At 32.4% G+C, this 21,193-nt stretch overlaps 1 protein-coding gene and 1 long non-coding RNA gene across 4 annotated transcripts in view; one reads left to right on the top strand and one right to left on the bottom strand.

Annotated features, from left to right (window-relative positions):
* The first annotated feature begins 421 nt into the window (after nucleotides 1-421).
* Nucleotides 422-8,448, top strand: LOC127701596 (uncharacterized). The gene is made up of 3 exons (XR_007982122.1): nucleotides 422-561; nucleotides 6,768-6,953; nucleotides 8,252-8,448. It is a non-coding gene; the product is annotated as an uncharacterized LOC127701596 (long non-coding RNA).
* Nucleotides 8,449-10,877: 2,429 nt separating this feature from the next.
* The window catches only part of LOC127700210 (uncharacterized), a 289,648-nt gene continuing 279,332 nt past the window's right edge, over nucleotides 10,878-21,193 (bottom strand). Inside the window, exons 8-16 of one of the 3 annotated variants that reach the window (XM_052203624.1) lie at nucleotides 20,668-20,821; nucleotides 19,771-19,916; nucleotides 19,278-19,491; nucleotides 18,347-18,485; nucleotides 17,050-17,533; nucleotides 16,441-16,489; nucleotides 14,301-14,524; nucleotides 12,712-12,796; nucleotides 10,878-11,593 (exon numbers count right to left, since the gene is read on the bottom strand). In XM_052203624.1, the coding sequence (XP_052059584.1) occupies nucleotides 11,313-11,593; nucleotides 12,712-12,796; nucleotides 14,301-14,524; nucleotides 16,441-16,489; nucleotides 17,050-17,533; nucleotides 18,347-18,485; nucleotides 19,278-19,491; nucleotides 19,771-19,916; nucleotides 20,668-20,821 (1,776 nt within the window). In that variant the 3' untranslated portion in view covers nucleotides 10,878-11,312. The remainder of the gene's footprint in view (nucleotides 11,594-12,711; nucleotides 12,797-14,300; nucleotides 14,525-16,440; nucleotides 16,490-17,049; nucleotides 17,534-18,346; nucleotides 18,486-19,277; nucleotides 19,492-19,770; nucleotides 19,917-20,667; nucleotides 20,822-21,193) is intronic. The other 2 variants (XM_052203623.1, XM_052203621.1) reach the window with 2 other exon arrangements.

Genomic DNA, 21,193 nt, shown 5'->3' with positions numbered 1-21,193 from the left:
GGATTGCTGTCTCATTCACATTTACCCTACACATTCTTTTATTCTTATTTATACCTGATTTAAAGTTTAAAACTGAAAGAGAATAAGACGTTTATGAAAATGCTTCATAATGCGAGAACTAAATAGAAACAATTACATCACACAGGTAAAATCTTTTATGAAAAGTTGAAAAGAAGGTTGTTTTTCTTAAATAAAAATTTGACACTTTAACCAATATGTCAAATATGTTAAATTTTGTTTAAATTAGAAAATTCTCAATAGTAATTATACCCGGTGAAATTACTTTCTTCTTATCTGATTTTCATTTACTTTAAAATTTTAAAACATATACAATTTTTTTAATTTGGCACAGACTCAACAGAAATTTATTAAAAAGATAAATGCAATATCTTTTTTATGAAAAGAACAACAAACAAAAAACCAAGAATATTTATTGTTGTGATAAGTATCTTCCTAATTGTGTCAAAAATTGTTCAAAATAACAATGACAATATTATAGCAACAAACTAAGTCCTCTTGTTCCACAAACCAGTGTTTCTCTGTGAGATTAAACATCACAAGGTAAATATCATAAATATAATGTTTTAAAAGTAATAAATTAACGAAAATAAATAAATAATAATAACAATAATAATAAAAGTATTAATAATATTTATTATAATATTAATAAAAATAAACTTACTTTAAAAGGTCTACAGAAAATAGTACAAGTAGTCGACTTTTTTGAAAGAAACATTGTCATTTTGAAAATAATTATAATATATTTACAGAGGAAAGGACGGAAATACTTACTATGAATACTAGAGAATAAAAAAGATACATCTGTATGCAATAACTGTCTAAAACAATGCACATTAAAACATAATTATTAACTATTCCATAATCTCATGAAAATGAATGTATGTGCAATTTTCTTTTAAAAACAAACTGTAATTGAAACCATTTTAATTCACACAATCATACATACATATAATATATAAATAACACATAGTTGAGAGGGTGATAGAGCAGATTTTTTTTCGAGGGGTACCAACATGCTCTATCACCCTCTCAGCTATTTGTTTTTTTAAAATTGAGAATGGAAGTGGGGAATGTTTCAAAGAGACAACAACCCGACCAAAGAGCAGAAAACAGCCCAAGGCCACCAATGGGTCTTCAACACAGCGAGAAAATCCCACACCAGGAGGCGGGCTTCAGCTGGCCCCTAAACAAAAATGTGTACTAGTTCAGTGAAAATGGACGTCACACTAAACTCCGAAACATATAAATGAACTGAAATTGAAAAAAAAGCATACAAGACTAACAAAGACGAGAGGCTGGTGCTAAAATGCGGCGGGGTTAAACATGCTTTGTGAGATATCAACCCTCCCCTAATACCTCTAGCCAACGTAGAATAAACAAACAGACAGCAATACGCCCAGTAAAACTCAGTTTAAAAGAAGTCTGAGTCCGATGTCAGAATAGGTAAAAGAAGAAACTAAGCAAAATGTCAACGATACATACATTAACAGTACTAGCAGTTACTGACATGCCAGCTCCAGGCCTCAATTATACTGATTGAAAGATTATGTCTTCATCATATGAAAATCAAGCACAACCCCTCCCGTTAGGAGTTTATTTAATCTATTATACTGAATGGTCTATTATTATTATCTTTAAAATTTAAATTGAAAGTTCTTATTTATGACGTAATGTATATATCAATGTTACAGTTATTAGAAAAAACGGAAGCAAGACAACTCGCCCAAATGCCAAATTGCGCCACTTTTCCGCCAACTCGCCCCACTTTCTACCAAATCGCCCCACTCTTGTTTACCAACTCGTTTAATCTAGTCCTGCCAACTCGCCCCACTTATGAAAAAGAGTAGTCGGGATTTTACTATTTTCCATAAGAGGGTCGAGTTGGCAGACCTTTATTCATCGGAATTTTACTCTTTTTCACAAGTGGAGCGACTTATCAGGACTAAATTCAACGGGATTTTAACCTTTTTCATATAGGGGCGGATTGGCAGGAGTAAATTCAAAGAGATTTTATTATTCTTCATAAGTGGAGCGAGTTGGTAAACAAGAGTGGGGCGATTTGGTGTGGGGCGATTTTGCAGTGGGGCGAGTTGTCATGGATTCGAAAAAAACGACAAAAGTGAAGCAAGATTTATTTTTTTATTTTAACAGTCTATGAAAAAGTTCTGTGGACAAAACGTTAAACTTGAGCATTGTCTTTAAAATTAGTAATGTAAATTCAATCCATTGTTAATTCTATTCATTGTCCTTTAAATTGTCTATTTTTGATAGGTCTGCACGAGATGGTGACATTCATTAAAATGTCTCCCACTGAGCCATGGGATAGAGTAAATTATCTCCCTCGTATTAGCCAATCAAAATCTGGCATTTTAAAATGGAGTATAATGATATATTTTAGTTCCTGCAATAGTGAAGTTACAGACGGAAACAAATAATATTGCTAATCTTTATATAAGAATAGGGATTGTCCAATTCTTCTATCTTCTGGAACATTAAGCTTCGTTCATAACGCCGTCGAGACCTCATTATCATCCCTATTTTAAAAAAGTTATCAAATTTTAGTTTTTCTGATTTTTGATCAAAATTTTAAAATATCAACATTCCAATTTTTTTGAATTTTTTTTAAATTTTGAAAATTTCACCAAATGATTAAAATTTTTAAATTCTAAAATTCGTTTTTAAAATTTGATTGTTTAGATATTCAACCAAACTTTAAAAATAATAGACCTAACGCACAGTTTTGATTATTTCGCTTTTTGAACGTTTGAACTTTTTGATTTTTGATTAAGAAATCAAAAATAAAAAACGAGCGAAAAGAGAACATATGTATCATTATTGCGTTTGGGGTACCTGTAAAGTGCGAAACGGAATAAAAACGGAACGACACGAAACAAAACGAAATATGACGAAAGGAAATGAAATGAACATTAAATTTTACTTTAAAAGTTATTGTAAAAAATAAAACAAGAGGCAAACGGATCTAAGCGGAGAAAAATTGAATAAAAAAATAATATTTCTCAAAAGCGGACAATTAATTTTAAAATAAGAAACACTTTGATTATGATCATTCTTTTAAGTAGGAATAAAAATACGAAACGATTTAAGAAAAATTTAATTGCAAAATAAAAAAATATTTAAAGACGAGGTTGTATTTCTTTAAACAAATTGGACATCACATGAGATATCAGTATCCTGAAATATTTAAGGTTTTGCATCTATTGGAAAAAAAAACACAATTTTTAAACCTATCTAAAGATGCATTAAAAAGATAAATTTACTTATAAATAAATCCCTAACAGAAGCTAAGCGCTTCATATAATTCATTCTGAACTATTTGGTTTTAACAATTAATTAAAAGATACCAGCGAATTTCGAATTTATTGGTTGAAATGGACAAAAATGAATTCTAGGCTGGATAGATAACTCCCTTTTGACTATTGTGTTTGTTCCACACTCTTGCCCAAACGTCACTTGCTTGATAAAGCGCTGATCAGTTAGTAGTATTGACATGAGTACTGACATGAGTACTGACATAATTTATAACAAACCTTTCTAAAATTGCTTACCTCCAAGGGGGGAGCGAGAATAGAAATATTGTCATATAGGTGCTGTTCCGACCTGCAGTAAAACCCTTGCCACAGTGGGCGTTCGTTTGGCTGTGCGGGATGTACAAGTACGAAGTGAGAGTGCAACGCTCTTTGTGCGTTAAGAACCCTTGCAAAAACTCTTTAAGGGGTCCGTTGGTGGTCTGTGAAATGGTTAAATTTGATCAACATTGTAATATTTATTTGGAATATATAGTTCTGTACTAAATTACAGTTGTAAACTAGAAAAAAATCAGTTTTGAATTCCAAGAATGCCTACTTTCTTATTCACGCTTTCTTCCAAAACTCCGGACCGTTTGTTAAAAAACCTGGACGTTTTAAATTTTGATGTCGAAAAAACTCGGACAATGTAAAACGCTGATATTTTAAGTGAAATTCAAGGAAATTGTGCGTAGTTTATGCTGAAAATATCTATAGTATTCAGAATAAGATGGACAGTCACGAATAAAACTATCATACTTGCGAAATAGCAGTAAATCGAACTGATTTAATATGGCTTGAAAAAACCTGATCTACACTCGAAAAAAGTGGACCGAAAAACACGATCTCAGCTGGACACTTTACCTACCATGTTACACAACATGATAAAATGAAACACCCAACAACCTAAACTATGCTAAAACAATAAACAAAAAGTAAATATAGAAAAAAAAAGTTTACCATTAAGATTTGTCACTTCAACTTACTAATATGTTTATCGGCGATGTGAACTTTTAAACATTATTTCAAATTACGGGTTTGTTTAAACAATGTATTTTTCTTCCTTAAAATGTATTAAAACGGATGGTGCAACAGGTTAACCATCTGAAAGCTCTGTCCAAGAGAAAAAAATAACGCATACACAAACATAAAATTATAAACACAAACAAAATATGTCATTATCAAAACTACCTCACAACTTAACCGTTACAATATTTAAGTAAACAGGGTGTTGCTCATATAATTAAAACTGATGTCACGCATTAATCAAAATGCCGACAGCTACACATGGATAGATGGGCGATGACATACAGCGGCAACTATTACATAAACATTCAGGCTGAAACATAATGTTTATGTTACATGTTTATGTGGTATGAATGTATTCAGCTTTTACAAGACCAACACGCTGAGTTGGATGTTAAAGTTCTACCTTTTAACAGTATCCTGGCTCCAAGCTGCTCATATTTGGTCTTACTCTTAAATACATCGTGTATAGTGGGTAAGCAGTGTAAAGCAGATATCAATATAAAAAAAACTGGAATCCAATCAACAACTTCCTACTTTCGAGGCTAGCACAATGTTCACCATTGGTTCAGTATTTCACCTATCGTACCAATACTTAGAATTGAAATCAATGATCCCCCCACGGGTGACTGGAGAATAGAAACTTGTCACTACATGTCTTCTTCCGACCTGCAGTAAAACCCTTGCCGAAGTGGGGCGTTCGTTTGACTGTGCGGGATGTACAAGTATTTTCCACGTCCGGTCAGAATGGGGACGTAAAATCCGATGCCTTGTGTAGAGAGAGTGCCACGTTCTTTGCACGTCAAGAACCCTTGAAACAACTCTTTGAGGGGTCTGTAGGTGACCTGTTGCATGGCAAAATTTCTGTCTCTATCCAAGTTTCCCTCATTTCCCAGTGGCAGTCTAAATTTCCCCGACCTTCATAACGGATGGCCTCTATTATAAGACCTCCTTATTGTGTTTATTGTTTACTTGTTATCGTCCTGGTTATGCATGAAATGTTTGCCACTGGACGTTAAGCAATCAACAATCAATGAAATCAATGATAAAAGGCAATATATGATTGTCATGCAATCGGTAAAAAATTAAAGCAACACGTTAAAATTTCATGCGTCCGAAGCGCTTTTCTGGATTTACCTTCACCAGGAACGCTCAAAGCCGAATATTTGAAAGCCAAGGATTTATAAGAACCGAGACAGTTGATAAAAGACTAAAGATGATCGTTCAAAATGTACGTTCAATGATTCCATCTGCCGACATGGATGCAGATAGTAAGAAGCCGTAAAGCAAATTAACATTAAAACTAAAATCGAGGGAATACACGTGTATTAAACCATTTTAATGCTTAACGTACAGTGGCAAATATTTACATACTCAATCCTACCACATTATTCGGCTTACTGCGAGTTGGTCAGTTTCACTGCTACTCCTTAATAATGGGCGCTTTATCAAGCAAGTGACGCCGGTTTGGGCAAAAGTGTAGAATAAACACAATAATGAAAAAGGAGTTAATTATCCAACCGATTATTCCTTTGTCCATTTCGACCAATAAATTCGAAATTCGCTGTTATCTAATGATTAATTGTAAAAACCAAAATAGTTCTGAATAAATTATTTGAAACGCTTAGCTTCTATTAGTAATTTTTTTATTATATTAAGTAAAATTAATCTGTTTAATGCATTTTTGAATAGGTTTAAACATTGTGTTTTTCCAATAGATGCAAAACCTTAAAAATTTCAAGATTCTGATACCTCATGTGATGTCCGATTTGTTTAAAGAAATACAACCTCTTCTTATAATTTTTAATTATTATTTTTTGCAATTAAAAATGATTAAATTCGTTTCGTTCTTTTTATTCCTACTTAAGAACGATCACGATTAAAGTGTTTCTTATTTTAAAATTAGTTCTCCGCTTTTGAGAAATATTTATTTTTCATTTAATTTTCTCCGCTTAGATCCGTCTGCCTCTTGTTTTATTTTTTTACAATAACTTTTAAGTAAAATTCAATGTTCATTTCATTTCGTTTCGTCATATTTCGTTTTGTTTCGTTTCGTTTCGTTTTGGCAAATTTCGTGTTGTGTTGTTTCGTTTCAGTCCGTTTTCAATCCGTTTCTCACTTTACAGGTACCTCAAATAATGATTCATATTTTCTCTTTTCGCCCGTTTTCTATTTTTAATTTCTTAATCAGAAATCAAAAAAAGTCAATCTTTCAAAAAACGACTTAATCAAAACTGCACGCTGAGCTTAAGTTTAAATATAATTGTAACATCAGCATATTTTGGCTTTTCTAACTTTTAGTCCCGAGTAAAGAAGATAATTCAAGAAACACGTGTGCACACGGAAATCCTTCTATACACTTTTCAATAAAGTTTTATGCAAGTACAACACAAATTCTTTTCAATTTATGTTAAGGTAAATACAAAACAAGCAAGATGAAGATATTCAAAATTCTGTGTACCATACTGTTGATGCTGATGGCAGTGTTAGCAGGAACAGCCAGTGGACGGCATGCATACGACAGCAGAATTAAAAGAGATGCTAAGAACAAATTGGGAAGAGTAGAACCGATTCTACCAAACGACTTCAATAAGGCAATGGGTAATAAGTTAATTTTAATGACTCGAATAAGATGACGTATGCAGATCTGAGAACAATAACTACAGAATTACTTTTAAAACACTTTTGTGTAAAACAACGTACACATTAATTTGCATTCCCGAACCAATAACTATTGATCAGGATTGCAGTGTCGTTCTTTTGTCTAATTTTCCCCGAAAACATTTTACAGATATATCTATTAATGAAAAGAAACAATAAAGTCCCAAAATGGCAGAGTTAAGGTATGCCGTCATAACTAAGAGCATTGTTGTCAAACAATGGGGGGTAAACCCCACACATTTTGTGTGATGTATTTAACATTTTGTATTGCATAGTTTTTGTATACATTTTATTTTTTTTTTTTTTACAATAATGCCGGTGCGGTTGACAAATATGATGGATAGCAGTGGTTAGATAGATGTTAGATAGATGTCAATTTTGATAAAACTATATCTTATAGTCATCCTGTTTCTCTGCTCAACGAATGTTTCAAAAATAAAATATTTCCTCTGTCAAAGTAAAGAAATGATTTAATTTTACTGTTGAATGATCAATCTGACATGCATTATCAGTACAATTTTTCTGGACCAGATGCTCATATTGACAATAAATGTCTCTTCAGTGATGCTCATGGCCAAACTATAATTTGAAAATCCAAAACGTATTAAAAGTGAAGAGCTTATAAACCAAGTTTCAAATTTGATTTACTTCGTAAAATGCACAATCCTTATATTCAAAGATGTAGGTAGATATAAGAAGATGTGGTATGAGTGCCAATGAGACAACTCTCCATCCAAGTCACAATTTATATAAGTAAACCATTATAGGTCAAAGTACGGTCTTCAACATGGACCTATTTCTAAATTATGGTTAGAAAAGTAATAAGCAGAACAAGATCTATCTACATTGAGAATTTAAGAAAAATCCAACAACCTGGAGTTATTGCCCTTGAAATATCCATTTTGATCGGTTTTTGCATTTTTTGGCTGTTATCTTGAATGTCAATAGAGCAAGGTATTTTACCACATATTCATTTATGATATTCAAATAAAACGATGCTCATGCGTAATTTGCAATACAAAATTTACTTTCAGCAATACACAATTAACTTTCAGCAATACAAAATTTACTTTCAGCAATACAAAATTTACTTTCCGCAATACAAAATGCACGAATCCTTCATTATTCACCATTAATATGCATTTGCTGTATTAGTAATAATTTAAAATTCTTGAACTGAATAACAGTTTATATATTACCCCAAAAATCGTTAAAAATAAGATAACTATTTTTTTCAGGTGAAAAGAGATGAGAGGATCAGTAACACAACGGGCTGGATCTCTTATAATCATATTGGTGGATTTGGTCTCTATATCAACATTTCTGTATTTGTTAGATTTCATTTTATCATCTTATCAATACTTGTTTATCTTGACAAGCTCTATACAATAATTATATTTTGTAACTGAAGAAATAAATCATTTGCCTAAAGAAATGTATAAATTTTTGATTTTATGTGATAGTTTCAGTTGACATTTTCAGAATTGATTTGATTTTGATTTGATTTTTGGTGTTTTAACGCCACTTTATGCACCGCTTTTGGACTATTTCGTGGCGCCAGTTTTTATTGGTGGAGGAAGCCGGAGTGCCCGGAGAAAACCACCGACCTTCGATAGGAAAACTGACAATCCTAGTCAATTAAAATTGGAGTCGAGTGCACCCGCACAAGCGGGGTTCGAACTCACAACCTCAGTGTTGACTGGCTAGTGATTACAGTAGTAACTACTTATACCACTCGGCCACCGAGGCCCCTTTTCAGAATTGATATTGCCTTATTAATCCGACTTAGAGGCAATAACACAATGAAGGTCTGCTACAAAGGTTCGCCATTTGATACTAGTGAAAAAAATAAAACCGACAGTAAATTTTAAATAATTCTTTGAATTCCTTAAAATTAGTCACATCATATTCAATTACCCCATATCTTAAAGAAAAAAAAACTTTAATATTTGAGGCAGTATTACAATATAAAGAAAACATGATTTATTTGTTATAGCAGTAGACGCTTACCCTGTCTACGCGCCCGGTCTCGTTCTTTTTGGAGTTCATGCGATTCCCTCAGTTTTTGTTTGTTACGTTGATTTGTCTCTTTTTGATCGCTTTGCGAGATTGGAACACCGATACACTACTGTCGCCTTAATTTATAAGTTGACAAAATGAAGGTAATATTGTGCTATTTTCAAAAATATAATAATGTTACAGGTCACGTTATAAATAAGGAGATGTGTTATTATTGCCAACGGGACTGAAAACTATGTTAAAATATCAATCAGTAAATCTCACGGATTTATAATAAAGACGTAATAATCATAACCCTAGGCCTGTGCAATGCCAAACATCTAAGTATCATAACCCATAGTCAGTTCAGATATACGACGTCATTGTATAAACGGACCAAAAATGAATTGAAAACAAACAGAATCGTCTTAACTCCATCCGAAATGAGACAAAGTGCACACTTATAAAAGATTATGAAGCAGTTTATTTTCCCGTTAACTACATGCACTGTAAATAGTGAAAAGTAGAACAACCGTATTTAAACTTATTCACATGCACTTTATCAATTAGGCCTTCGAATGTACCAGTTATATTTCGAATATATCTGTCACCACGAGTACCGTAATATTGGGTTTTCGAAAGGAAGAATGTATTCTTTCATATCGAAGCTTTAATATCTAATCAAAAGTATCCAAAGCGTGGTAAATCGGTCATCACATTTCGTTGTGGTGCGTTGTGTTTAAAATATGCAAGTGTTTAGGTAAGTAACTAATGTTTATTCATTGAGACACGCTGTTATAAGTTGATGTTTCATAGGTTGTTGAATTTTAGTTATATAACCACTGACATTTTAACTTTGGAAACGGAAAAATAACCAAATTAAAATGGCATATTTTTTCAAACTATTCTTGAATTAATCACAACTAAATAATGATTTGTGAGGATAACACACTACATGAATATTAGCTTCAGAACACAGTAATATATATTTATTCATTAATCTGGTCTATATTGAAGCGACACACACAAAACAGGTCCCCTTAAAGGGACATTAGCTATCAAATTCAAGTTCACCAATTTGATTCAAATTCTCAAAGTTGACTTATAAATACTAAAATGTATATCCACATTATAAAAAGTCTAAAATAAACAATTTATGATGCATTGACTCGATAACGATAATATGTATCAGCATTTCGTGTGTATTTCAGTCCAGACGCCATCTAATTAACCATCGAGTTGACCTCCAAAGACTGCCGACGGTCATATAAGCAGATATAAACATAAATATAGATATAGATAGATAGCGAACACGTGCAATTGGATTTTTCTAGGTCTGTTTGATTTCATATTATAGGTTAAACAAATATGTTAATCATCGTTTTTACCTGTAAAAGAATGAGTTTTTGTGGATCGAATAAGTCAACCAAATGATTTACCATTTTTTCACTTTCAATGTTGACATCATTTTCCTTTTAATAGCTGAACACGCGTTTTTTCAGTTTATGCGTAACCCATCTCTAACTAAGGGATTAAATTGAACGTCACATGAATACGGGTTCAATGAGGTCGCACATGCAAGTGAATAATTCATCAGCGATGTTTCTTAGCTTATTTTGACACATTTGAACAAAATTGGCTGCTAAAAGCAAATTATTATTTCACTATTTCACTTTCATTAATGATTGAAAAAAAAAAATTATATTTCATTTTTTTTTTATCATATATGGAGCTCCATTTAGGGGGGGGGGGGGGGGAGGCGTCCCCACTGTCGATTAAATCTGCCTCTGGATTATGCATATATGTGTGTTTATCCATGTTATATTTGTATAATTTTGCAATGTGTATGTTCATTAGTTACAAAAATATGAAACGTTTCTTTTTAATACACACCAAACAAAAATCAACACTGCTATGTATTTGAATATCAATTTACATGTAACTTCCTCTACAAAATGGGTTCAACTAATGAATCACTTAGATTGGTCGTTTTGTACCCAGTAAAATAGTGATTGCCATTGTTGCATGCGAATTACATTTGTTGCTTAAATATTACATTTAGGTATAATAATTATCGTTTTCTTTTCTTATTAATAACACTGATCTAAACCTTGTAATAAGCATTAATACTAAATTTCAGGCACTGCATTAATAAACTTAAACTGAAAGATTAAAAATATATATTCGCATTTAACACATTAATGTTTTATAGCTATTTACAGTAAAGTCTTTTTTATTGATAGGATTATATGCTTCATTCTTTAATTTACATGTGTTTATAGGATTATATACTTCATGCGCTCAGGTAACATTTTTAGATATAAAGGTGAGCAATTTTGCTCCACATTTTGCTGACTTGGCTGTTTCAAGGAAATTCTTCACAAGATCCGTTCCTTTCTGTATCGCGCTATCCGATAGTCGCCATAAATCTAACATCCTAAGTGTCTGTCTGACTGCTCCTGGTTGACTGTTTTTGATTTTATTGATTTCATCATTTGTAAAACCAAGTTTTTTCGCCATGGATTCCCACTCACCAGCTATTGCAAATGATATTTTCTCAAGGCTATCATTGGAAAAGATTCCTACAAAATCATTTTAAACACTAATTTAATGTTACAAATCAAACGATAGTTTGAACTCTAAGAACCGTTATCAACTTTATGTAAAATCCGAATTCCACATTAGATTATAGAAATAAAACGTTATGAAATAAGTATGTCCGCAGCGCTTTCCTTAAATTTTTGTTCTATATCTGGAAAGCCTAACTCCATAAAATGAAAACCAAGGATGTAAGAATACATGAAAACTGAGGAGCTATATCAAAGGAATGCTAAAAAGAATAGCAAAATCTACCCAAGGTTAACATATAAATGATTGTTGCCGGGAATTTAAACAAGTCATTGTTTCTTATATGTTGTAATCTTATGAGAAAAGGCAGAACTTACAAGTAGTGCTTTAATATAAAATAATACTTGCCATGTTAATAAGAATGTGCTCTGTAGAGAAATTATATTAATTTTGCCGGTATTTGTAATTCTTACAGGACGTTCTTCAAACGCTTTAAGTTCACACACGTCATAAAATATGAATATATTGTATGTCATCTAATCGGCAACGGATACTTATTTGTTGAAAGCTCATTTTCTTAATCATATAACCTCATCATAACCTATCCAAGCATGTTATTGTAAATAGTCTTAGCATGTCACTTATTCAGTGTTCTTCGCCCTTTATGTCAATATTAGAAGTGTGTTTAACTATTGGAACAGCAAATGTTTGCCTTCGATCCAAAAGAATTGCCGACCTTTGTCGTATTAGAAAAGAAATAATTCATTGTAGCTTGCTTTATGTTAATTTTGTACTCCTTGCTATCGGGCTTGGTAAAATATTAAGCACAAAGGGCCAACCTGTGGTAAAATCAGTATAAATTCAATCCCCCATGAATTATTTTTCAAATACAGTCCATAGACTGAAGCAAAAATAAGATGCTGATTTCATTGATTTCACCATTTCAGTATACGAAAGACAATTAGCACGTTTATTGTTTGTATTCTTTAAAACATGCATTTCCTATGATTGAATATCATTGTTAACGGCAGTTATGCCATTCAAATCGTTATTATCTTCCCTTGGATAAGGGCTACGGATACTTGTCATATTTATAGTGCACAATTGATATACGTATGACTATTATATACACCTGTTCCAGAAATGTACGGTTTAATAAATTGATGTGCTTCAGATTCCATTTTGTCATCATGAAGGGACATTATTATCTTCTCAACCTTCAAAATATTTATAACTTTATTTCAAATGCACATTATTACCTTGGAGCGTTAATGGAATATAATACAAGTATAAACAATATACAACATAATAAAATATGCAATATTTCAGTACAGTATTTCAGTCAAGAAGATACTAGTACCAATTACTGTTTAAAAGACAGCAAGCAAACGAAATGCATAGCATACTGAACAATTGCAGTGTGTGTTTGTCAGACTATGCAAGCTGACATCGGACGGTTATCTCTACTCTCCAAAGGCAACTTAAGTTTAAAATATGTATCGCTACCGTTGATTTTAAATGTTTTGGCTATCCTGTTTTAAAAACTTTAAACTTTGAGCGCTCTTTATGAAAAAGGAATATTCAAAAGTGTGGATCTAATGCTACAAAATCAATAGTTTGGCTTTACCTCATGTCTGAAGGACGGTTGCTTCACCGGAACAAGGTATGTTCATCCCTTCTAGTGAAGCAATGCCAATCCCGCTTAGAATGAAAAGTTCAGTTTTCAGCTCCAGTTTCATTATATGTACTGATTAGATATGCATGCATCTATCTGTATAATTTATTATGTTGATATTTGTTTTTGGTTGACTGTCGCGTTTTGCATTGTTGGATTTTCCTTTATTATGGTTAAAAGTGTTTTAAAATTTAGACTCTGTACTCATTACAATTCGTCGTACATTATTTGTTCGATCTCGGAGTAAACAAAACTTTACAAAAGAAGGTTTGATAAGAAGCACCATGCACAACTAAATCAAATTTATTTAAAGAAAATGCAAATTTCATTTCATACTAAATTCAACTATATGATCTTAGCATGATTGCTTTTCCTATTATGTTTCCGTGACAGAGACTTATTACTTGCAAAGAAACGTTTTGAACCAAAGATTAATCCAGGTAAAGCTGTATCGAAAACGTTACGGACATCATCATGATTTGATCACCCTGCAACAATCTAGTCCTTTTCCTCGACAATGACCCCCAATTTGCTTGCGTTAGGCCAATTTTACAGGCGCATATCCCATATCTCGTTTAATGTAGTTTACCGATGTTCAAATCTGATGAATCGATTAGAAAGAGACAAATCAAGGTAACAAACAAAAACTGAGGGAATCGCACGAAGGAGTAAGACCAGGTGTGTCGACAGGGTAAGCCTCTCCTGCTATGCATGCAGCAACCGCCATACGAAACTCAATCTAAATGTCAAAATCGATAAAATTGTGAATTAGACATGGTATCTAAAGATCTCAGACCGCGCAAACATGTAGTTATTGAGTTAAGACACCGACACATCGTCTCGGTGAACTAATTTGTGATGTTTTTAGTAAAACTTGTGCAGTGTCAATTTCAGTCGTTCTTCCTCATAACTCTGTTGGAGCAGTTTTTGTGTAAGGAGCACATCCCTATTATTGAAGTCCGTAAAGTGAAAACATGTACGAGCGTAACGTATTTAACTGAAATATGCAAAACGCCATACGATAAAGGTAAATATTGACTTATTACCTTATCTGAATCTAACGGTGCATGATGATTTGTCCAATACAAAATGAAGTGTTCGCATCTCTCTCGCTGGGGCGCTTTTGTTGCTTGCTCATCAACCTTTTTACAGATTTGTCGATATAGTTGACTGTCACAGTCAGATAGATATCCTCCAAGCTTTACCCATTTTGTTGAATTAAAATTTGTACTTGTCAACTGCCATGCGATGAATTTTGCCAATGCCTTCACTGAAATACACGAATTCAACGTTAATTTGGCAGTTCATATGACAAAAACTCTCCAATGTAAATCCTAATTTGAAGATTTTATTCAATACGATATATTTTGTGATTGTGTCGGACACAGATTTATTGGATATGTTAGGTATTTCAAAAGAAACGAAAATAAGACTTTGACAATTGCTAGACGGCGGATAGTGATTACTATAAGATAACGAGCCATACGAAGATGAAAATACCTTCTATGTTATCTTGATCTGTTAAGTGACTTGAACAAAAAATTATAATGTTTTTTATTTATTTACATAGACAACACTTGTTTCTTTTAAACTTTAGCTGCAGATCTATGTAGGGAGTAAAACATCATCTTAGTTGTGTCTTACCGAATTATAGTTATTATAAGTTTTGTCTATATATGAGAAATACATGTATTCTCTTCGATTTTTATCATACTTTTAGTTTGAACGATTATTTTACTTTTTACCAAATAGAATGAAGTTCTTATTGTATGTAAGTCAAATGCTAGCACAAATCGATATTTCAATAGGAATCTGGGATGATTATTAGTAAGAAATCTGCCTTAGAATAAAAAAAGAAAACATCTTTCATTCAGAGTTTTATCAATAATGAATTGCCAAGCCTCGTTTTTGATATCAATTGGTTTTGCGGTACCCCCTAAATTAAAGTTAAAATACTCAAACAAAGTAACTTTTATTTGGCGCTGTTCAGTTCATGTTTCATCCACCAAAATTTTAAGGAACATTTTACATAAATCTTTGCATAGATAATATTCAGCGTCTGTGATAATTAAGGATGGCCGTGCTGCCAGGCAAATTAACTACAGTACAAAATCTAAACTTAATTTCAACTTAGTATTTTTTTTTAATTCAAAACTTGTATAAAGGTTACAAGTGTGCAATACAATAATGCGTTGTTCAATGGCGGATGAACAACAAATTTCAGATTATGGCACCATAGTCTGTTTAAATAAAACTAGAGGCTCTAAAGAGCCTGTGTCGCTCACCTTGGTCTATGTGCATATTAAACAATGGACACAGATGGATTCATGACAAAATTGTGTTTTGGTGATGGTGATGTGTTTGTAGATCTTACTTTACTCAACATTCTTGCTCCTTACTATTATCTCTATCTATAATGAACTTGTCCCAGTAGTTACAGTGGAAAATATTTTGTAAAAATTTACAAAAATTTACAAAATTTATGAAAATTGTAAAAAATTGACTATAAAGGGCAATAACTCCTTAAGGGGTCAATTGACAATTTTGGTCATGTTGACTTATTTGTAGATCTAACTTTGCTGTACATTATTGCTGTTTACAGTTTATCTCTATCTATAATAATATACAAGATAATAACCAAAAACGGCAAAATTTCCTTAAAATTACCAATTCAGGGGCAGCAACCAAACAACGGGTTGTCCGATTCATCTGAAAATTTCAGGGCAGATAGATCTTGACCTGATAAACAATTTTACCCCTGTCAGATTTGTCTAAATGCTTTGGTTTCAGAGATATAAGCCAAAATCTACATTTTACCCCTATGTTCTATTTTTAGCCATGGCGGCCATCTTGGTTGGTTGGCGGGGTCACCCGACACATTTTTTAAACTAGATACCCTAATGATGATTGTGGCCAAGTTTGGTCAAATTTGGCCTAGTAGTTTCAGAGGAGAAGATTTTTGTAAAAGTTTACGGACGACGGACGACGGACGACGGACGACGGACGCAAAGTGATGAGAAAAGCTCACTTGACCTTTCAGGTCAGGTGAGCTAAAAATATGAAATTTTTATCAACGTATAGATAAGTAGCCTAGTTTCAAACTGTTGTAGTTTTCTGATTTTCCTGGAGTGTATATGTCATATAAAATGAACAAATATTGGAAGTATTTAAAAACCATTTACATACCTTGTACATCAAGTGTATATGGAAAGTTTCCAATTATATCTTCCAAAGGCTATCAAACAAAAATAGATATTAAATACATCAAAGTTACTTTATGAAAACAGTCCAAGCAAAAACGGTTGTATCTATAATAAACACGGTCCGAAAGGCAAAGTGTTTTAACACTGCATTAACAAACATAGCAACGAAAGCGAATAGAAAAATACAATAAATGTAAATATATATGTGCGTGCAATGAGGTATTATATCCTTTACACAAAATTCATATACGTACTTAACAAAAGCTAAGCAACGGAACAAAGCTTTAATTGCTATTCTTTATCTCGAATTCACAGTGAGGTCATCAACACAGAACAGAACTTGCACACTAATGCAAATTAAACACAGTCTTCAGCACCGGTTGGAACATAGTTATACTGACAATTTGCGACATTATATTAACAGATTTGTGACCAAACTGAATCCATCAGCTTGTGACATGTAATTATGCGTGAATTTACGAAAGTAACGGCAATAATTTCTATAGATTTGAGTACGAATTGCAATAATTTTGTTTTCTAAAGCACCGACATGCATGCGTTAAGCCTTAATCATAAACACTGAGTTTCATACCTTTGGAACGTACACAATAAGTGACCCTGTTCTTGGTAAGGACAAACGACCTGGAGATACGCTGTACTTAAGATATCCATGATATTTGTTGTCTTCTCCTTGCTCTGCCTTTTCAGCAACCTGTAGATGTTCAGAATACCTTTTCGGTGGGAGATGCTTATAAAATTTAATCTTCAGCGGTGAATGTTTCAGACGCTCTAAATAAAGATTTGATTCAAACTTTATTTCGATCTCTTCTCCATCAACAACACCAAACTCTGAACTCTCTGGCGGTCCATCATTATAACCAATAGAATCCAAGTGCTGCATTGTGGTGGATACATTTTCAGAGTTAACACATTCAATAATGACATCATGGGGATTCGTATGCTTTTGACGACATATTATTGAAACGTTAGTGACGCAATTCAATCCTTCAAGTATTTCAGCTGCTTTGCAAATATCTGCCTCTGACATTTCATCAGGAACGACTAAACCCAGAACTCTAAGGAAAAAAGGAAACAAAGGCGTCTTATTTCACATTCCCCCTTTCATTATAACTGTGGTTTTTATTTTTCTAAATGCTTTACAAATAACTCGTGTTAAGAAGTGATATATCGTGCCTTGTAAAATACATTCTGATTAAAAAACAAAACAATTCCCTTGTTATTCATCCCTGAAATTAGCAAGATGCTTGATTTGTTTTATTTAAAACGTATATTTTAATATTTAGAAGACTTTATTTTCCACAGATTTTTGATATTCCTATTGGAAAAAACTGTGCTTCCTATTGCCGATTTGTTCATTTATTCATATGATGCAGAATATATACACGAACTATTCAAAAAGATAGAGCTAACATTAACCCTTAACTTCACGTTCCGCTATAAAGATGCTGTCTTCTCTCAAAATGAATTAAAGTTTGGAGTGAAAAATTAACGCACATATTTAACCAAACTTGGAATAAAGGAAACACCGTATACAATAAAGTTTTGTTGAGGTTCATGTTGCTCAGTCATTAGCTCTTTATATAGTGTTATGCAGAAAGATGTTTGTTTTTTTGTTTTTTTGTTTTTTTGTTTTTTTGTCGTTTTTCGATTTTTCTCATGATGTTGTCGGGTTGTTTTTGACATGAATTTTGATTGTCCCTTTGATATCTTTCGCCTATTAAAACAAAACATAAATAAGATGAGATATGATTAAACTCTATCATTAAGACTAACGAAACGAAAGACAAAACATTTGACTGTTGACTTCTTTCACATGTGTAGTATTATCTTTGTTTTAAAAATTTGTGTATTGCTTTTCATACACTTACTGATATTTATTATTTCCTGATGGAAGTTTCAAGAATCTTGCTTTTGGATATTCTTCAGATGCTTCTATTGGTGCAACCTCCCAACTCTTTCCTGTCAATTTTGAGACAACACGAATAGTACCTTCCTTCTTTTCAAAATCTATTGAAAAAGATCATGTACAATTTGTAATATATTGACAGTTTTATCAATTAAAACTAAAATGACGTTCAAAATGAATAAATTTATATTATATTGTATAAAGCACAATTTATCAGTAAACGTTCGTTTGTTTGTTTAGCATTTAAACGATAAACATACATAATTGTTAGGGAGACGGACGTATCGATACAGTTGAATACTGAAAAAAACAGGAATCATACACTAACTTCAATAAAAAGAAATATGAAAAATTATATCTTTACAAAAACGTTTATCAGAAACATAAAAAGAATGCAAATACTTCTTGTAAGTTTCTGTTTGAGACGTTGTTTAATTACACAAAGCATTAGAATGATTAATACTAACTTCCGAGCGGAGCGTACGTACATTTTATTATTAATTTATTTTGTTAAAATAATTATGAATTAGAAGATTCAACATGTGGGTTATGTATGTAAGTAATTGTATTTCTTTTGATCATAAGGCTCATACCTTACTCAGTTATAAATACACCCTTGGGTTTCAAATGGAAGCTCAATCATTGAAAGCAGAAACTAATTTGATATTGTGGAATTTTCATATTTTAACATTTTCCCATTCATCAGTGTACAATGAACTGTATGGAATTAGATATTAAAAATTAAAAAAACATATTGTAATCAAACCTAATATAATATAATATAAACATTTCAAAATGCTTCTAAAATACCATCTGCATTTTATAGAATGTAAACGACCAATATTCAACATATCTTATTTTCTCTTAAAATGAGAATATTTTGAACTACATACCTGGATCAAAATCACTGGCAAAATTTCCATCGGCGTCAGTGTAGTCTGTTTTCCTGGAGAGCAATACCTGATTTTTAACACAGTTTATCCTTTTCGCCACATTCGGTTGGGATAATTTTAATCCTTCAACAAATTTATCAAAATCACTATCTGAATCAGAATCAAACAAATGACGAAGAATCAATCGGTTTTTGTCACCTTCTGTCTCGTTCGACTGCAAAAAAAAACATTATTTATCAGAAAACAAAAAAATATACTGCATTGAACTTTAACATCTTAAAAGTTTAGTATTATTTCCTGAAATTCACATTTAGTTGCATGTAGCGCTCAGTAATGATAACTTAGATTTGCAATTAAATTTTTTGACTCCGACAATTAATGATTAATTCATATTGAATAAGAGTGTTTATCCGATGTTGAAAATTCTTAAATCAAGTAATCTCAATAATTCAAGATGTCGAACTTAATACGTTTTGCATCAAACTTTTCTTACCTTCAGCTCCTCCACAAAAGCAATATCAAAGACATCATGTAATGGTAACGCAGTTTCATCAGGGTTTAAGTTGTTAACGACCCATCTGCTACATCTGTTAAGGGTCTCTTGGTTAACAGACTGATTCTTTTGTAAATTTTTGTCAACTAAAATATTCAAAGATACATATTTTTATATATGAACACCTGTATTTTTATTTTTACATAAAAAGATACAACGCCCCCGGTGTATGTTTGTGTACGACGACGACGACGACGATGATGCTGATGCTACTGATGATGATCATAAAACTTTTCGACAAAAGAGATAATTTCAGCTTCCCATTTGTGAACCGTTTCTATGTAGCAACATTCCAGCAGCGCCTGCATATGGAGTATATATCTCTCAGTTGATACGATATTCCCGAGCTTGCATTTCATATTATGATTTCCTTTATAGAGGGACACTGCTTACAAGGAAGTCTTTTAACCAAGAATTTCAAGTGGTGAAGTTGAAATCATCCTTTCCAAACGAGTTGGTTGACCGTTATGGAATATCTGTTTCACAGATGACGATAGATATGTTCCAGTTGTTGTAACCAAAATTCTGTCCTCTTTTCCTCGAATATGACCTACCGAATAAGACCTGTCACGGGGTTTGTACTTATATGAGCAACACAATGGGTGCCAGTAGTGGAGCAGGATCTGCTTACCCTTTCAGAGCACATGAGAACACTCCTGGTTTTTGGTGGGATTTGTTTTGCTCAATCTTTATTTTGCTATGTTGTGTTTCATTTACTGTTATTTGTCTTTTGGTCGTTTTTCATTTTTTGCCATGGCATTGTCAGTTTGTTTTCGACTTATGAGTTTGTATATTCCTTTGGTCTCTTAAACATGTTAAATATATAATAACACTAACCAACCCATCCAAAATCATACATCCCTAATTCAGAATCTTCCTTTGTTGTATTTTCACATGATATATCTATATAAGAACCAGCGGTTTTGATATTTTGCAGCTCTTTGTGTTTCTTTGATGCATTTTTTAAGTCGTTTTGAGTCCATGGTACTGCCTTTAAAATAAAACAATCACTTTATTTCAAATAAGTTTACTAACCAAACTTGATGTTAAACTTATCTTTGAATACTTACTTACAATAGCACGTTAAACAGTTGATATATATATATAAAAGTAACAATAGCACGTTAAACAGTTGATATATATATATGGCCTTCCAAATACCGTTTCGATTCCTAACATCACTGAAGAGACATTAATTGTCGAAATCCGGATATGGTGTACAAATGTTTGCACCTCATGTTTGCGGTATACCATCTTTTTTGCAAGTTTATTGTTTTCCGTTTGGTATTAAATTAATAATAAAGATCCATTTTGTTACATCTTGTGATCCGTTTATTTGACAATCGCCAATGGCCATGATGGC

This window comes from Mytilus californianus, unplaced genomic scaffold (genome assembly GCF_021869535.1).
Source record: "Mytilus californianus isolate M0D057914Y unplaced genomic scaffold, xbMytCali1.0.p SCAF_5, whole genome shotgun sequence".
NCBI classification, from domain to species: domain Eukaryota; kingdom Metazoa; phylum Mollusca; class Bivalvia; order Mytilida; family Mytilidae; genus Mytilus; species Mytilus californianus.
This window is presented reverse-complemented; position numbering and strand designations above follow the sequence as displayed.